Source organism: Tinamus guttatus, unplaced genomic scaffold (genome assembly GCF_059628265.1).
Source record: "Tinamus guttatus ecotype Peru unplaced genomic scaffold, ASM5962826v1 Tinamus_guttatus_pri_ptg000674l, whole genome shotgun sequence".
NCBI classification, from domain to species: domain Eukaryota; kingdom Metazoa; phylum Chordata; class Aves; order Tinamiformes; family Tinamidae; genus Tinamus; species Tinamus guttatus.
Genome location: NW_028289208.1, coordinates 975,461 through 992,599, shown reverse-complemented (window position 1 = coordinate 992,599; position 17,139 = coordinate 975,461). Strand labels below are relative to the sequence as shown.

Genomic DNA, 17,139 nt, shown 5'->3' with positions numbered 1-17,139 from the left:
CTGAAATCAGTGCGACTCAGTGTGTATTTTCTTTCCTTTTTTATTATTTTTCCTTTAAGCTGACACTGTGTGGACTTTGCAACACATTGATGTGGACAGGTGCCTTTTAGTTTTTTAGAGTGTAATTAATGCACGTGAGTTATTTAGCGGGAAGGAAGATGACGTTGCTTAAGCAGGAGTGACTCGGTGCAGAGTGACAGTGTTGCTGTGTGACGCTTGGCCCTGTTGCTGCGGACGGGGCTCTGCCATTAACTCGCTTTTGGCCATGTTCTGATGGGCTCTGATTCAATTTCCCTGTGATGCAGTGACAAACCCAACTGCTTTATAGAGAAAGGGAGAAGGAAGTTAATGACATTGCTGCCCTGTCAGGTGCTCGGTGCCCTGGAGCCAGCCCGCTCTGGTGCTGCAGGAATTCGGGTGCCTCAAGCTCTTAGCGGAGTTTGTGGAGCAGAGGGGACTTGGTCATCAGCAGAGCCGGGCGCTGCGAGCGCGGTGGGAAGCTGGCTTGTGCAACCAGCAGTGTGTTAGCGTCATCAGAGATGTTCTTCCTTTCAATGGGTTGTATTTTTGTCCTGCATCTTTTTCCTGGCTCTCCCTTTGGGAGTTCCTTACAGAGAGCAAGGAATAGGCCTTCGGCTCTACCAAAACATAATCCAGAAGAATTACATGTGTGGTGTGTGTGTGTTTTTTTTTTTTTTTTTTTTTTCTTCTTCTTCTTCAGATACAAATTACTTTCATAGGGTGTGTTCCAGCAGCAGAAGATTCAAATTCTTTAAGAGCATTAATGGCAGGAAGAGGTTGTGTGGCAAAATGTGTAGTGAGTAAGAATCATAGTTACATGAAATAACTACTGCTCACGCTTCTCTTTTCCAAGTGTTTTTGTGATCAGGATTCTTTTCATCAAAGCAAATGTAGTTTTAAGAGATTTTACTTTTATAACATTTATAAACATTTAGGTGCATTCCACCTTTGAAAGGTCAAGTACTGTAGTCATTACACTGCCAGTGCTGTTTGTGTCTAAGGCTACAGGTTTTAGTGCTGGGGGATTTTTTTTTCTTCTTTTTGTGCTCTAAGGGTAATTTTAAATGCATAGAATTGTATTTATGAAATAGTAAACTTAATTGGAAGGAAGATTATATTTCAAGGTTAATATTGTACGGACATGAAGGACCTTATAAATAAGTGTATATTTAGTTCTGTTGCAGAAATGTATTTCTATAATAAAATCATTTTGATCATGCTATGCCTTAAATTATTATCACCACTGTAAGGCTCTTAAAATGAAATATGTGCTCCAAAATACTGTTATATTTTGGGTACAGCTCTAAATAGCTAACACTGTATTTTACTTTAAAATGTGTAATTTCACATAATTTCTTACATATACATATTTTGTGTACAGATCCATTTGTTAACGCAATGGAAATTCCAGTGAGGAGGTTTTGTTTTAGAGACTTATCCGGGTTAATGAAAATTTGATGCTTGTGTACAGAAATGTTCACAACCCTCACTATTGAAATTTATAGCCCTGCAAAATGAGATATGTCTAATGCTTTTTGTAAGCACATAACTTTTGTATTCTGCAATAAAATACTCTTTCCTGCTTTCCCAAGCCTGTTCCTTAAAGTGAGGAGTCACACACTTACTGTTAATTTTGCAGAAGAAGTCTGCGTGTGTGCTGGGGCACAGACAAATTGTGCATTGCGGTGTCTCGTCCTGGAGATACCAGAAAGAAACCACGGACTCTGCCTTACTATGTCTGCCCTTTCTGCAGCCTTTAAGCATTATACAGTGAACTCTCCTTCCCTGGAGGTCACCTCAGCTCCATTTCATGTTAGTCGTCTCCTTATATTCACAACTTCTAAAAAATACTGGGGAAAGCTGCTGCTGGGCCAGGAATGTAAACAGGAAAATTTCATTGCTAGGATTTCGTTCTTCAGCTTGAGTGTGCAAAAGAAATTATCCCATTTTAATGGCTATATGACTTAAAGTGTATCAGCTACTCAAATACAACACTTTAGTGGGTTATTTTTGCTGCTTTAGTAATACTTTTGTGGTTTTTAAAGTTTTTCGTGGACAGAAGAAAAAAATCCTGAAATATTTATCTTGTGTGTGTAAGTGTGTGTGTATGTGTATATATATACACACATGTATATACATAGATACATGCTGCAAAACTCTTCTGTGAAAATAATCTGAAAAACCTGCCAAAAAAAAGGAATAAAGAAGAATCCCTAAACTTTTCCTTAATTTTAGAAAAACAGAAGCTCCTAGGCAGCATCAAGGGAAAACACTTTGGGATATTTCTGTGTGTGAGATGATCATTTTCCAGTTTGTGTGTGACTCTGTAATGTTCCTTAGATGAAAACCTTTTTCCTTCTGTCTTCTGCTTTGCTTTTTATTTACATGTTGTGTGTGTATATATATATATAAAAAAATACAACCTTTTGCCATAATGTATGTACAGATATATCGTTCGGGTATGGCATAATGGTTACTAGTGTTTTCTGGTTCCTGGACAGCAAGTAAGATGCTGGGCATCGTCATACTTTGCTCTTGATCTCATTGATTTTTAATAAAATTTCACATGCCTGGAGGTCACTGTCACCCTGCAGTCCGAGCCCCGTGTGCGCTGCCCTCGCATGTTTCCTGGAAACGTGGAAGATGTTCCTGCCTGTCTGGGCTTTTTGCTGGGAGCTCGGGTTCTGTATGGATTCACACGTGTGCCTGGGGATACCTGGAATACCTGTAGTTACTTTTCTTTACAGCGGATAGGAAATCTTACCCCTAGCACTGTGCTCTCTGCCTTAAGGCATGCGTGCGTTTACCCAAGTAGCAAAGAGAAGCTTTAGAGGGCTCGGTGCTTTAGAGGGCTTCGCTCTAGACTTGCGACCCAACCACAGCTGATTCCTGAGGCGTAGCCCCCGCTCCTCGCGCTGGGGACGCCTCTGGCTTCGCTGCCGCCTGCTCTGAGGCGCTGGCGTGGCGGGGGAGCCGCGGGGCCGCAGGGCCCTCGCTCCGTGTGGGCCTCGCGGGCAGCAGGCCCGGCGCGCGCCGCCTCGCGCTCCGGTGGCATCGCCGCTGCTCTTCGGTCCGTCGTTCGTCCACTGCCGGGTTGTGGCCATTGTGTTCTTGGCCGCGGAGAGCAAATGATCACGAAGGCAGCTGTGAGTGGAAGAAGTTTCTGTTTTATTCCCTTCTTTCTTTTTTCTCTCCCCCACATTTTCTGCTTCATGCATCTTCTTTTGCTGATTCTTGTCTTAGGTCTTAACAAAAAAAGTCATTGGAACCTCCATTACCAAGCATCTCTCCTGGCCTATTGTGAATGAATCTTTTTTTACGGGATTTACCTTTCTTGTTTATCCAAGTCACAAAAGATCATTTCGCAAGTAGTCGATGCTAGAGCCCTGACTCAGATGTGGTAGAAAGTGTTTCAGCTGCTTCAGAAAAAGGCAATTTCTGAACAAAGGTAACTTTTTTTTTGGGGGGGGGGTGGTGGAGGGTGTTTTTACTTTTGACGTGCTTCAGCATCTCTTAAAAACCTCCTCAGCAGCTCAACAGCTGATAACTTCTTGTCATTTTGTGGTTGGAGCAAAAGAGCCAGCAAGCAAATGTGTTTCGTTTTCAAGGTTTCAAACATTGACAAATGAGAGAGTGAAAAATGAGAAACGCTTTACAACATTGCCGGTAAGGTAAGAAGTTAATGCATTTGTTGCAGCTGAGGCACAGACCATGCATCATCCTCTCTGCCTTAAGGTTTCTTCTTCAGAGCTTAAGAATTTATATGCAGGCTATTGTGATTTATATGTCAATAAAATGAAAGCTAAAATCTTTCAGGAAGAAAAATCAAGGAGGGTTTTAATCACTGCAGCAAGTCCATCAAAATTGCAGGTTCTCAAAGAGCACAACCTTTCTTCTGGAAGCTACTTGCTTTTCACTATCAAGTAGCACAAGGTTCTTGACATTTTTGTCACATCAACTGTTGAGCTTTTCTTTCATTCAGTGAGCTTTAAAATGATGGTAAGTATGTCTCCTTTGGGCTTTTTGCTTCATCTTTCAGAATAATTGTACATATGCAGATTTGAGCATGCTACTACATTTCATTTAGCATATCAAATTATCTGTCTGGTTTTGCACACAGATTTCTACGATTAGAAATCATATATGTTAGGAACTAACTTTTGCAAAGCCCTTTAAAAATAATTTATGTGATGCTGGAAGCAAAGATGGAACTGCTTCTAAAAATGAAATAAGACATCTTGGAGCAGCTTTCAGGGAAGTGTAGCTAGTGCAGAGCTGAGCTCTGCGAAACCAGTCTGCTCTAAATTCTGCCTTCTGATTTCTAAGGCTGGATGTTGATTATTTCAAAGCATGAAAGTACAATAATGGAAAACTTGACCCCAAACCAGTTAACAGCTATGAAGCAATTGGTCCTTTAATCCTCTTTTTGATTTTCTTAAATAAAACCCAAGGAAAGTCATAGTAGCAGTTACAGTATATCTTTAATATTGTTGTTATTATTATTATTACTACTTTTCTCATTACTGATGTGCTGTCTCAAGAAAAATTCTCAGTGCTGGTTGATTTCCATAGTGTAGTTGTTTAAACAAACAGAACCAAAACCACACCAAAGTTTGGCAATTCTGAAAATAATTGTTATTGCTGGTGTTATGCTAAATGTAATGCACTACCTAATAAAGCCATAAAATAAGCTATTAGAAATCATACTGCAGGAAATTTGAAATTATCAAGTAGATTTGAAACTATCACGTAAGAAACTTGTCCGTGAGAGCCTTGGACATGGGTCCTGTTTGGGTAAAGGTATAAATGTGATGGGTGTGCAGGCAATTAAAAAAAATGATAGAACGTTTGTGACTTTCATTAGCAAACTTTGCAAGTTCATAGCATTATTTAAAATGTGGAGTCTCTCTTTAAATGTGTGTGTATGTGCACCCAAACAAGACACTTTTTTCTTTAGCTAAATACATATTTGAATCTCATGATTAGTATCTTTATACTATGATATTGTGCTTCTTTTTAGTATGTACCTTCTGAGAGATTGAAGAGAGATGAATAGATATTGAATTCTATTGGAAAGATGCTTTCCTTGACCTGGCACCATGTTTTGAATCTAATCTTAAATGTATTGTCAAGAATATAGTACTTGACAAACAAAGAGATTAATGAACCCTTAATTTTTGTACATAGGCCTGTAATATACAGAAAAATAGTTTTAAAATTAAATTCATATGGCTGTTGCCAAGGTTACTGAATTTGTTAGTCTGTACTTTCAGAAGTTGCAGCAGAAGAGCAGTTATTCAGAATATTGCCTAGAGCTAGTCTATGATTTTATATTTTCAAAGGATTCTTTGGTATGAAAATGGCCATATTGCTACAACAGCAGATCTCTGTGAATTAGCTAAATAGTGAACTAGATTTTTTTTTATTGGTTTGCCACAAATAAAATATGCAAAACAGCTTCTAAAGAGCATCTGATGTGAGAATGATTTAGGCTTGTTACTTCACTGAACATACTTGAAATGCGAGATTTGTCTTCAAAGAAATGTGAAGCGTCACCTGACACATTAGTAAAAGAGAGAAATATGTCAGGCTTGGCTCCTTTTTTCCTTCCAGTTCTCACTGCTCCAGCCTCTACAAAACCCTGGACATTTCCTTCCTTCGTCCCGTTGGCAACAGCGCTGTACTGAGCTTCGAAGAAACAGTTCTCATTATTCCAATGAGGTTGTTTGAAATTCTCTATACAGACACCCAGCTCCTTGTCTGCAAAAATGTCGAAAATGAGGTTTCCTGAGTCTTTGCCACTATTTTTTTTTTTTAATGTCACCAGGTGATGTCTGGACAGAACGGTGACGTTGCGCATTTTGCTCCCAACGTGTGCTCAGGTGCCCCCCGCCCACAGCACGAGCTCAGCCGCAGCAGCGCAGCCCGGCTGCCGTTTGCTCTTTGCGACGTGTGGGCTCGACCCTTGCAACTAGACCCGTGAACCTGCCCGTGCTGGGGTTCATCCCGCCCGGGCAGCCCGGCGCCCAGCCTCTCCCGCGCGTCTCCGTTGGGATTGCCGGGGGAGGCTGCCCTAGTTGCGAAGCGCCCGGCTTTGTGTCTCTGGCAGACCCTGCTGGCAGCTAGGGCAGCGTTTCAGAGCTGAATCTGTGGTGCTTTTCCCTGCCGAGCAAGTACGTTGTCAGAAAAAAAACACCAGTGCCTTATTTTGTCTTTTTTTTTTTCTTTTTTTTTTTAGGGAAAAACTAAAAGCTACACATACCAAAAAGGATGTAGCTCATTTTACGGGCTTCACTACTGGATCTCTAAAAACATTTTTTTTTTCCAGAAAATCTTTTTTTTTTCCTTTTTTTTTTTCTTTTTTGCAAAAATCAGCATGTAAACAAGAAGCTCCTCGGGCCTCGGAGCTGCTTCGTTACTTCCCGGCGGCCGCCCCGCTGCGCAGGTCGTCCTCCTCCGCGCCTCCCCGCTGCGGGTAGACCACAAAGCACAGCTTCTGGCCCCAGCATGTCACGGACTCTGCGAAGAGCAAACGTGCGGGTGGTTAATGCCAGTCCCGGAGCTCTCCTGAGCCTCCACGCGGCGCCGGAGAACCCGGGCTTGGGTCAAGTCAGAGCATGGGCAGGATGAAATTGGGCAGCCCTAGCACAGCAAGGGCGCCTGCCCAAAGGATTGTGATGGAAAAACCAAGCTCCCCATTCCCAGGAAGGGCTCGGCTGAGGCACAGGAGGCTAAGATGAGCCCCTGCCTACCTGTGGTGAGGAGCACGGTGTGCGCTTACCTATTAGCCTATTTACACACTTTGGTTTGTTCTTCCAGTAGACTCCGAGGAAAAACACTGGCACTCCAGTTAAAATGATAATGAGTCCAACGCCACAGACGACGGGCTCTGAGTATAAGCTGAAGATCAACAGAAATGCCCAAAACGCCAGGTAAGTGACCGGGATGAGGAGGTTCACCTGAGAGGAGAGAGCAGAGAGGAGCTGAATAGGTGGTTGCCGTGGCCGGTCAACAGCTGAGGATGGGATGGGATGGGACAGGATGGGATGTGCGGCAGCAGCCTTGCACCACCACAGCTCTCGCCTATTGGAAAGCATTGGCCTTAAACCACCACAATTAAGAGCAGAACATGAACAACTTGAAGGCCTTGCACCCAGTCTTAACCCTGGGTCTCCCTGCACTCCTCACATCACCTCGGTCTTTCTTCCATTAGTCCCAGCAATCTTTCAGCTAGGGTCTCTCTTGGCATCCTGCTTTTATACTGATGGCACTTGGGGTTGTTGCTTGAGACCTTAAAACATCACTGCTACGTGCTAAACTAGAGAGTTCCTCAAAGCTGAACAGGGGACGTGGTGTGAGTGTCCCACCCTTGGCACTGCTCCTGCAGCCAGGACGTTCAGCAAGAAAGGCTGATGCCTTTTCACCTTGATAGGTCTGAAGATCTTGGGCTTCTTCCAGCGTAACACGATCAGGCCTATAATGGTCACCCCGTAGCAGAGGTAGTTAATAAATGAAACGTAGTTAATCAGCGTGTACGTGTCCCCAACAAGCATGATGATGAGCGTGGCCATGCACTGTGGAGAGAGAAGCACATCCTCACTGAATCCTCAGTAGAAAGGGCAGCTGAGAAGCAATAAAACCAACCCAAACCAAGGCAAAAGGCAGCTAAATGCCTGTCATTTATGGGCCCTGCTGCGTGTGTCTGTCTTTTCTTTTTTGAGAGAGGATTAGTAAAAATACAGGCTTCTCTGGACATGCTGAGGAAGCCCTTCTTCCTGCACAAAAACTCCCTTTTTCCTGCAAAAGCAGGATGTGATTCATTAGAAACCCCAAAATAACCAAGTATATTAATTAGGTTTCCCTAAAACCTGAACCTATTTACCATTTCATCTGCCTTCAGAGTGTTTTTATATTTCTATTTGTTCAGAAACTAGTATTTCTTAGCCGCGCTCCTTATGCCAAGATGCCTTAAAATACCTCCAAGTGAGTAATCTCCATGTTGTGTTGTCTCTGTAACTTGCACTGTAATTAAGGAATCGTTCTGAGCAGCCGAGGAGGCTGGAGCACAGCAGATGCGTCAGGGCTGCCTGGTGTGGGGCCAGAGCCAGGGGCACAGGGTCCCTACAGCACCGGTCCCCACGGGGCGCGCGGGCACTTACGCAGACGAGCAGGGCCGGGATGGGTGTGCAGTGCTCCACGTGGATCATGGCGAGCAGGCTGGGCAGGTGGCCTTCGCGCGCGCCGGAGAAACACAGCCTGCAAGGAGGAGCGCGAGCGCTGAGCGCACCACGGGCGGCAGCCCCACCGCCAGCTAGCTGTGCACGGCCTCTAGCCTTCATCTTCCAAAGACGCCAAGGAGCACCTTGGAAGATGCAGTCACTACATGCTGGTATGAGCCTGGGGACACCACAATTCATTTCATATTTCCGCTAGAGACTTCCTAGGAAACCTGGAGTAAGTTATTTAAACTAGGCCCTTGAACCAGCCAGGCCTCTAACTGCTAAGGTAATTGGTGAAGCCTGCTGGTCTTTAACCCCGATCACCTCTGCGGCTGCGGATGGAAACCTGTCCCATCCCTGCCATGGGAACATCCTCCTTGACCGGGGCAAGGTGAGCACCGCAAGGCTGTGAAGTGGCCAACCCTGCACAGCTAGGGCATGAAGATCTTACTGAAACTATTTCCAGGAGTTTTGGCTAAGGCTTAACACGCCTTACGTTTTTATCTTTAAATGCATAGCCTGTTATGTGGGCACTCAGATTTGCTGTGTCTCACAACACTTGTGAAAGAACAAAGATAAAAAACTTTTCCAAGGTGCTAGGAGTTGGTTGGTTTCCTTACAAAAACATAGAACTTTTTCATTAAGTCCAGACACGTCAATTAATATGAATAGAGTTTATAGCTTCTAGTCACACTATCAGCAGCGTGCACTCAGAACATCTTGCCTGAGAGGGGATTTTCCAATGCTGGAATGATGTGTCTGTAATTGGGAACAGAATCCGGCCCTGTAACTCCTTTCTGAGCTAAGCATAGCTCAGCTTGTAGCTACTACAACTTTATTGATGTGGAATTACTTTAGTTCCATTTTAAAGCAGCATTTGACTCTCACTCTGAATTATTCCACATCTGCAGACACTTTCAGGAGCTCATAAGGGTTATTTGCAAGAGATTCTGCAATTCAATATGACATTTGCTGATTGACACAGAGCAATTCATAACCAAATGTATCCAACATGCCCAACCATGATCTCATGCTCTATAACATCCAAAATGTCTAGCTAGCATTTCTTTAGCAAATTAAATTAAAACAGCCCCTCCCCAAATTAGATAATGTTCATAAAATTGTACTCCATCTAACCTTGATGAGGTAAAAAGGTATCCATTTATTCCTCCAAATGTAGATAGGGCCACTGAGACTGGCATAACCCAGGAAAAATAGCCCAGTAACTTTTCACCAAATGTCTAAAGCAACAGAAGGCAGAGAAACTGAAATATACTGCAAAGCACAGAACTGAAATCAAAGTGCATTTTAGACATCCAGGGAATGGTTTACTTACTACCGCCACAGCGTTGGAGGACAAGAGCTCTTGGGGTGACATGGCAGTGAAATATGCAATGTTGGTGAACGTATACACAAATGTCACCAATGGGATGGATATGAATATGGCACGAGGTAGGTTCCTAATAAAAGAATTAGGAGGGTAGATAAGAACTTACAGTCAAACACAGCTAGAGCACAACAACCTGGCACAGCCCCCTGGGTAGTTTCATCGGCCGTTTCTCACACAGCTGCCAACCGAGAGCATCGCTTCTGTCTGCTGCAGGCGGCAGTTCGGCTCAGAGCAGTTTGGGGAGGACTAAAACTGTCCAGAACTTCATGTCTGGAGAGCGTTGCTCCGTAGGACAAAAGATACCGCCTGCTCACACTGGGTTGGGAATTCGGATTCAGGTGGTATGTTAGTTAAAACTGAAAAGGCTATTTCTCAGTTGTGCTATGGGTGGACGCCAGCTGTGGAGTGAAATGCCACGTTTGGCTTCATCTCTATCTGCTCTGCAAGGGACTTGGCTCCTGCCACCCAAGCCACTGCCTTGGCTGGTCAGGGACCGTCAACATCATTCAGTCCCAAGGAGCTACTTAATTGACATTGCAGAGATTGTTTTTAGAGGTGGATGCTTGGAGTACAGTTTTTTTTTTAAATGTATGTCAGATAAAGAAAACATATTTAAATATGTATTATAGACTGTTTGATTTTGAAGTGATTAAGTAAAAATAGGATTATTTTTGGTTATGTAATTACCTTTATATATCTTTACGCTCAAAAGCTGAAATAATAGAAGTCTATTAATCCTTTTTTCTTATTATTTCTCAATTAAGGTAGCCTGTGCCTTATTTAAGTCGTAATTTTTCATAATTCGGCTTTGAAATTATTGGCAGTCCATTAAAAAACTGGTGCTTTATTGAGAGAACACATTACCACGCTTTCCTAACTCCAGCATTTCTGGGCACCAACATTTTACCATATGTGAAGGCACATGTAGCACTGCTTGGAAGACTGCAACTTTAATGTATTTCCATCCAGGCTCTTTAACATCTTAAATTTCTCCTGTTTAATTGCTGTGTGCATTGAACGCCCGTCAGTCACTGAAGCTCCAGGAGCTGCTCATGGCTTTCATCATTCCCCTTTATCAGCTATGAAATGCTGAAACATTTGAGCTTTGCTTTACTAACCTAAAAATCGCTCTCCCCCAGGCTTTTCCAGCCTGCTGGTGATAAATCACTGCAGAGCCCATTGCCGGGTGTGTTATCGCCCCGGCGGAGGGAGGCCGGCGGCCGCACTGCGGGCGGCAGCGACGGCAAAGGCAGCTTCAAAACTCTGCCCCAAAGCGGGACGTGGCCGGGAGGGCACCTGCCGCTGCGCAGGGACCCTCTCATCTGCTCTTTCAGGTGCAAGATTCCCTCTGGGCGAAAAAACAAAAACACTTCCAGGCTAATTCAATATTATTCTAATAGCAGCCAGTGGCTCTCCCTGTAGATATTTGGATGGTATCTCATCACATTTTCTACTATAGTGCCATAAGGATGAAGCTCAGTACATAGGTTGCTCTGGTGCAGGTAGTGCAATTTGTACAATACCTTCTTAGTTTTAGTGTTTCTTTAAGTTAACTGTTACCTGGTCTAAATAACAGCTTATTAAATGAATATTAAAATTCATATAAATATTAACAGATGGCTCCAGTGCCTCGGTGCCTCGGTGCCTCGGAAGGGTTCAGAACACACAGAAATGGATACTTGCCTGCGGGGATCAACTAATTCTTCTGTCACGTAGTTCAAGAAGTTCCAGCCGCTGAAGGCGAAAGAGCCTTGGAGGAAAGCTAGGGCTAAATGCCCCACGGATGGAGTCATCCAAAAATTGAAGGCGTTGCTTGGTGCCAGTTCCTCGTAGTTTCCTGCGCGCAGAGCACAAGCGAGAGGTTAAGCCTGAGAGCCCCGCGACCTAGGAGGGATGACGGGACCTGCGACAGGAAACCTCTCTCTTTTGGCATGATGCTAAAGTAGTTATTGACGAGTCTCCCAGCCCGGCCCCTGCACCAACAGTCACCGTTGCAAAACAGCTCCTTGAAGCTGTCAAGTCCTGGCTGCTTTTAATGCAGTTTTCCTTTACAGGACTTTTGTGTCATTTAGCAGAAATACTGAAAAATAAAATATCTGCAGGGCTGGGTGATTTGTCAAAACTGTGGGACTATTACCATTGAGAAAACAAGTTTTCTGCTTTCCTATAAATGTCATATTTCTTTTTTTTTATGTGACTCATCATCTACATGATGAAAACATCATAAGCCTTTTGTGTTTTGTGCTTTTCATTAAGTTGATGATTCAGCAAGACATTTTTGGCCTATCTTTAATTTCCAAATTTATTCATTTATTTATTTATCATTTATTCAATGCACACCCAGAGAACTTCAAAATTTGAAGACATACATTGTGACTGCTTATGAATTTTCTGAAAACCTACTGCAATATCCCCGACTTGTTGGTGCAGCCTTGTATTTGATCCAAGCAGCAATGCAGCCCAGAAATGCAGCTCGTACGAGGAGGATACGGCTGATGTCTCTATTGCCTCCTGCCTTTCCTGACTCCTCATCCTGTAGTCACCTTTGGGATACAGCTTGATTGCTCCCACACTTATCCTTTCCTAGTGTGCTTCAGGTGGCTTGTGTGCACCAGTGTGGGTAGCAGTGGCTTTTTGGGGGCTGCAGGAGCCAGCTCCCTGCAAGCTCCCAGCTAGAAATTCTGCGTTCATCTCGGTTTATATAGGTGGAAAACAGCGTGGCCAGTGCGCTGGGTCTGGCAAAGACAAGCAAGTCAACAGCACCACAGCAGTGTTAAGGTGTCCACGCTGTGGATTACCTTTGAAGATCTGTATGAAGCCCACGGTAATGATAAGAGCCAGGGCTAGCAGTTTTCCTGCAGTGAATATATCCTGAATGCGAGTTGCCCATCGCACGCTGGAGCCGTTCACCCAGGTCAGCAGCACTGCAGAGCAAAGGCTGAGGTCAGCAGCATGAAACTGTGTTTATTCCAGAACACGCATTAAAAGCACTAAGAAACATTGACACATACATTTCTACAGGGAGCATTTCTACAGGCTGGCCATGACCAAGGGTGAGGGGGAAAATGCCTTTTTCCAGAAAAATTTGCATCTGCGGAGAGGGATCCCTTGCAGCCAGCAGCTTTTCCTGTCTCCGTGCTCTGCTGTTCAGGGCTTCCCCCTGGGTCTATTAAATGTGCCTGATTAATGTTAAAAGTGCCAGCTGCATGAAGGGATTTCTGGCTTCTTGAGGGAAATGGTGAATGTCTTAATTCCTGTTAGTTCTGATCTAGCTCTCCAAGTAATTAACTTGGAGCCGGTGGCGTGTTGTGCTTCCTATGCACTCCCACTTGCGAATATCTTGGGAAGAGCTAAATTGCCGGGCAGTGACCACGTGAGGTCACTGCCCGGACACGTGAGTGTGCAGGGAGAGGGCAGGGGGTCCCTTGTCCCCATGTGCCCATGAGGAGCTGTGCTCCAGCCCCGGGGTTTCCTTGGCTTGGGAACCTGGTAGAGAAATCAGCACTGGCAGCTTCCTGCTGGGATCATGTCTGCCTGTCCCGTGGGGGAATCTGTCCCAGCTCATGGCTCCCAGGCAAAACCAGGCCAGGCTTTGCATGCCCAAGGAGTAAATACTCACATAAACACGCCATGGAGAGGATCCTGGAGGCGTTGTAGGGCGGGATGCAGTTCGGGAACACGGGCTGCAGGACGTAGTTTGAAAACGTCAGGGAAATGACAGCCAGGCTGGTGGGGTACATGATGAGCACCGCGCTCCAGAGCAGCAAGAACCTGGGGACACAGGAGAAGCAGAAGAGAGCAGTGTGGAGGTGACGTGGGGATGTGCCAGGGTGACACACAGCTGGGCAGCAGGTGACACACAGATGTGCCATGGCTGACAAACAAATGTGCCATGGGTGACACACAGATGTGCTGCAGCCCTGTCCCAGGCCAGAGCTGTCCTCCAGGTCACCTCTGAGCCATCTCTTCCTGTCCTTCTCCTCATCCTTTTTCTTCTATTCCCAGCACAACTTGGATTTTAAATCAAATGATTTTGAGGCAAGCTCGATTTAGCACTGTCTGGCACAGCGGGCTGATCACCGTTGGGAGCATCTCGACGCAGCTTTGCTGCCACGCTGCAATGTCCCCGCGGGGCGGCGGAGCGCGGGTTGCACGGCTGGGCGCCGCGCAAGGGCGCTCACGGCGCTGCCGGCCGCGGCACCGGCGCCTCCCGTCCACCCCGGCCCTGCCGCCGGCTCCAGGCTCAGCCCGGCCTCCAGCTGCGCCTCAGACAAAGGAAGAACAAAGCGGGGGTTTTCTTGGGTCCTCACTTGGTGAAAAGGGGGAACACCTCTGTTAAGTGTAGCAATGGAGTCTGTGTTTTAAAATACTCTGGTTTCCTTCTAAAATATTATTATTCCTGTGGTGAGAAGTAGTTATTTCAAGACAGTGAAACACTTCCTGTCGAACACACGTACACACAGACATGTGTCTATGCATGTACACGCACACATGCGTATGCACCCCTCTTCATCCGTACCTGTGCACAAGCGCAGCGTGCAGGTGCGCAGCACTAGCAACACGGCCAGGTGGAACAACAGAACCCCCAAGTTACGCTCAGCCGCCTCCATCCCGGGCCACCCATCCCAGGGTGCCCGTGGCCACTGCCTCTCTTGGGGCCGGCCCCTTAAATTCGGGTGATGGAGGGAGTGTGCTCCTTGGCTGGGGTGCTGCTGGGTGCCTGCTCCTCTTTCCTGCCTGGTGAGTGTTTTCCAGCCTCTTATTTTGCTTGCATTTGTTGTTGCTGAGAAATAAGGGGAAATATGATGCTTTCTTTTGCTTTTTAATTACCCTAGTGTTAATTGGTTGAACTCTTTGGCATGATGCAAAAGCTGGTTACCTTCCCAAATAACACAATATATTATAAATGTATGTATATTTTTAAATGCAATGTTTTCTCCTTTTAATTTCTGAGTGGTGCTTTTCTTTGGTTTCTAACAGCTTCATTTATGGTTCAGCAAAGTTTCTTTGGGTAACTGCTGCTTTGCTGTTTATTGCTCACACTTCTGGTAGCTCTGGAGACGCTGGTTGCAGGGGGGAGTCAGTGAGTCGGAGGCGTCGAGTACAAAACACGGGGTCCTGCTTTGTTCAGGCTTCAGTTTGTTGATGCCTCATGTAACCAAAAGACCAAAATGATTCTTTTTTTTGGCAGAGTTCAGACTTAGTGGTGGTTTGTGGCTTTAAGTTCAGACCTTGCTGTCCTTGAACAGCCCCAGCTGTGGGGACCCTGTTTGATTGCAGCCACCTGGGGCAATTGTGGTGGACCCACCTCCATGTGTGAGGTGGAGATGGTGCCTGTGGACCTTGTTAGTCCTCTCTGGTGAGTTTTATCCACTTCCCACAGAGGTTCTGCAGCTCAGAGAAATGCAGCAAGGTAAAAACATCCAGTCAGAGAGTGATTCTGAAAGGATTATTTCAGGCAAAGTTGGCCCTTGCTTCTATGTTCTAAAGTAAGGTGCATTAAAGTTAGTATTTGGTACAATACAGTTTAATGGAAATGTGAATAATTCAGTAGACTTTTGACAGTCAATTTGCTACATGCTGAGCAGGAATCTGTGCAGGATTGATAATGCCAATTAAAGTAAATGCAGGATTTTAGCAGAGGGTAGCAGAGTTCAAATAAGAGGTCCCATTAAATTGGGAAGGAGAGTGTGCCTAAGACCTAAGCTTTTCTTAAGGGAAGGTGTAGCTGGAGCCTAGTTCTGCGAGGAAGACCCTGGTCATGGGGATCACTGTTGCTGGTTGGAGGGGAGCTGCCCCTGCCTGTCCCCAGCCCCAGGGTCTTGCAGATGGTGTCTGACCACAGCTGCGAAGCCACTGTTGAGTTTGAAGGGTTGGTGGTGCCGTGCACGTAGTTCCTGGCCCAGCTACTTAGGTGGAAAGTGATGGCCTTGGTCTCCTGGGGGACCAGGACCTGCGTAGTGGAGGCAGGTGTGCTCTGGATCTTGAGAAGAGTCTGATGGACTTGGTGAAAGCAGTTTTCCAATCTGTATTTGGGTTGCTCTTGTGCTCCAAAGAGCGTCTTGCATTATATATAAGCTAACATGGAATCAAAGGGGCTGTAAAAATAGAAAGTCAGTGTGTGCTCTGCTTGGGCACCATTAACAAAAGCAAACAGTTTGAAATAGACTGCACTGCAGTTCATCTTATGGCAGAAAAGGCTGAACTACTTCAAAGAAATTACACTGTTATTAACATTATCCCACATTGCTGAAAGAATTATTGTTTCTGAAAACTGAGATTTTGCAGCAATGAGAAAATGGGAATGTACAAGTACATTTGAAGTGTGTGTTACTTGTAGTCTGGGGTGACATTTATCAAAGCTTTGGATTAGAGCTCTCTGTTGACTTCAGTACTTATGATTTATGTTAAGAACATGATACATCCAGTCATCAATCACTACTGGGGAAAAAAGCTATATTAGTTGCAGTGTTATTGCTGAGCATTTGAAAGAAAGTTGTATTTATCAGAAATGCACTAACGCGTCTTTCATGCAGCTAAATTTATTCATTGTCTTCTGCAAGGTCACATATTAAGCCTATTATTTACTATTTTGGGTAATGTACTTTTTATGACCTGTAGAAACATGAAAATCCATATGTATGCAAATGCACCATGTCCCCTAACTCTGCTCCAGCAATACAGGACATGATAAATTCCCTGCAGTTAGTCTGCTCATATACAAATGCTATTTCAAACCCAGGTGATTGCTAAATGAAAATAAAAGCTAAGGGTCTGCTGTTGGGTATGAGATCTGTCCCTGTGAATTGGCTCCGGGAGCTGCAGGGATCTCCTTCCCTGGGCAAGGTCTGTGCTGGAGGCAGGCGCAGCCTCGGTGCTGCCTGATGTGTTTGTCCTCAGCACCTCTGCTGCTCTTGGGGGTGGTTTTGGGCACCCCGTTAAGGTCCCCAGTGCGGTTGCTGGTCCCTGGCCTTGGGCAGAGGAAGTTAGAGAGGAAGTGTCTGAGTCTGGGTAGGCGCCTTACCTGCTCCTGTAATAAAAAAACCTTCTGTGTTGATAGACCAAACTATTCTCCTTTGCCATTGGCAGAACTTTTCAGAAAATGGTTTGACATGTTAAATTTGATAAGTCTTTGCTGTAGTGAGGATAAATCAGAAGAGAAAATTCAACTTCGGGAGGATGGGGTGTTTCCTTTGTATTAGGGGAGGTTTCACAAGCTGCTTCTGCTCAAAGACCTGAGTACCAAGGTGCTGATGGAGGAGCATGCATGTTTGAAGTAGAAAATTGAAAATACTTGTAAATGTTCCCAAAAGTCTGTAATGTCCCAGACTTTAGGTGGTGGGTTCAGCAAAGAGCAGCAGGATGTAATTCCAGACCTGTTTTATTGAAACCTTCTCTAAGAAAGTCATTGATAACTCCCTGCCCCAAAAAAGCTTTCTGAATTACTTTTAAATTGAGTTACCCAAAAACATACCTGAAAGCTTTTTGTCTAAGGCAACCCTTTGTCCT

At 45.0% G+C, this 17,139-nt stretch overlaps 1 protein-coding gene across 1 annotated transcript in view; it reads right to left on the bottom strand.

The window, feature by feature from the left end:
- Window positions 1–6,436: 6,436 nt before the first annotated feature.
- The window catches only part of SLC7A10 (solute carrier family 7 member 10), a 36,240-nt gene continuing 25,537 nt past the window's right edge, over window positions 6,437–17,139 (bottom strand). The window contains exons 3-11 of the mRNA XM_088536489.1: window positions 13,250–13,401; window positions 12,429–12,554; window positions 11,314–11,467; window positions 9,577–9,700; window positions 9,378–9,481; window positions 8,181–8,277; window positions 7,446–7,595; window positions 6,803–6,980; window positions 6,437–6,540 (exon numbers count right to left, since the gene is read on the bottom strand). Coding sequence (XP_088392615.1) covers window positions 6,437–6,540; window positions 6,803–6,980; window positions 7,446–7,595; window positions 8,181–8,277; window positions 9,378–9,481; window positions 9,577–9,700; window positions 11,314–11,467; window positions 12,429–12,554; window positions 13,250–13,401 — 1,189 coding nt within the window. The remainder of the gene's footprint in view (window positions 6,541–6,802; window positions 6,981–7,445; window positions 7,596–8,180; window positions 8,278–9,377; window positions 9,482–9,576; window positions 9,701–11,313; window positions 11,468–12,428; window positions 12,555–13,249; window positions 13,402–17,139) is intronic.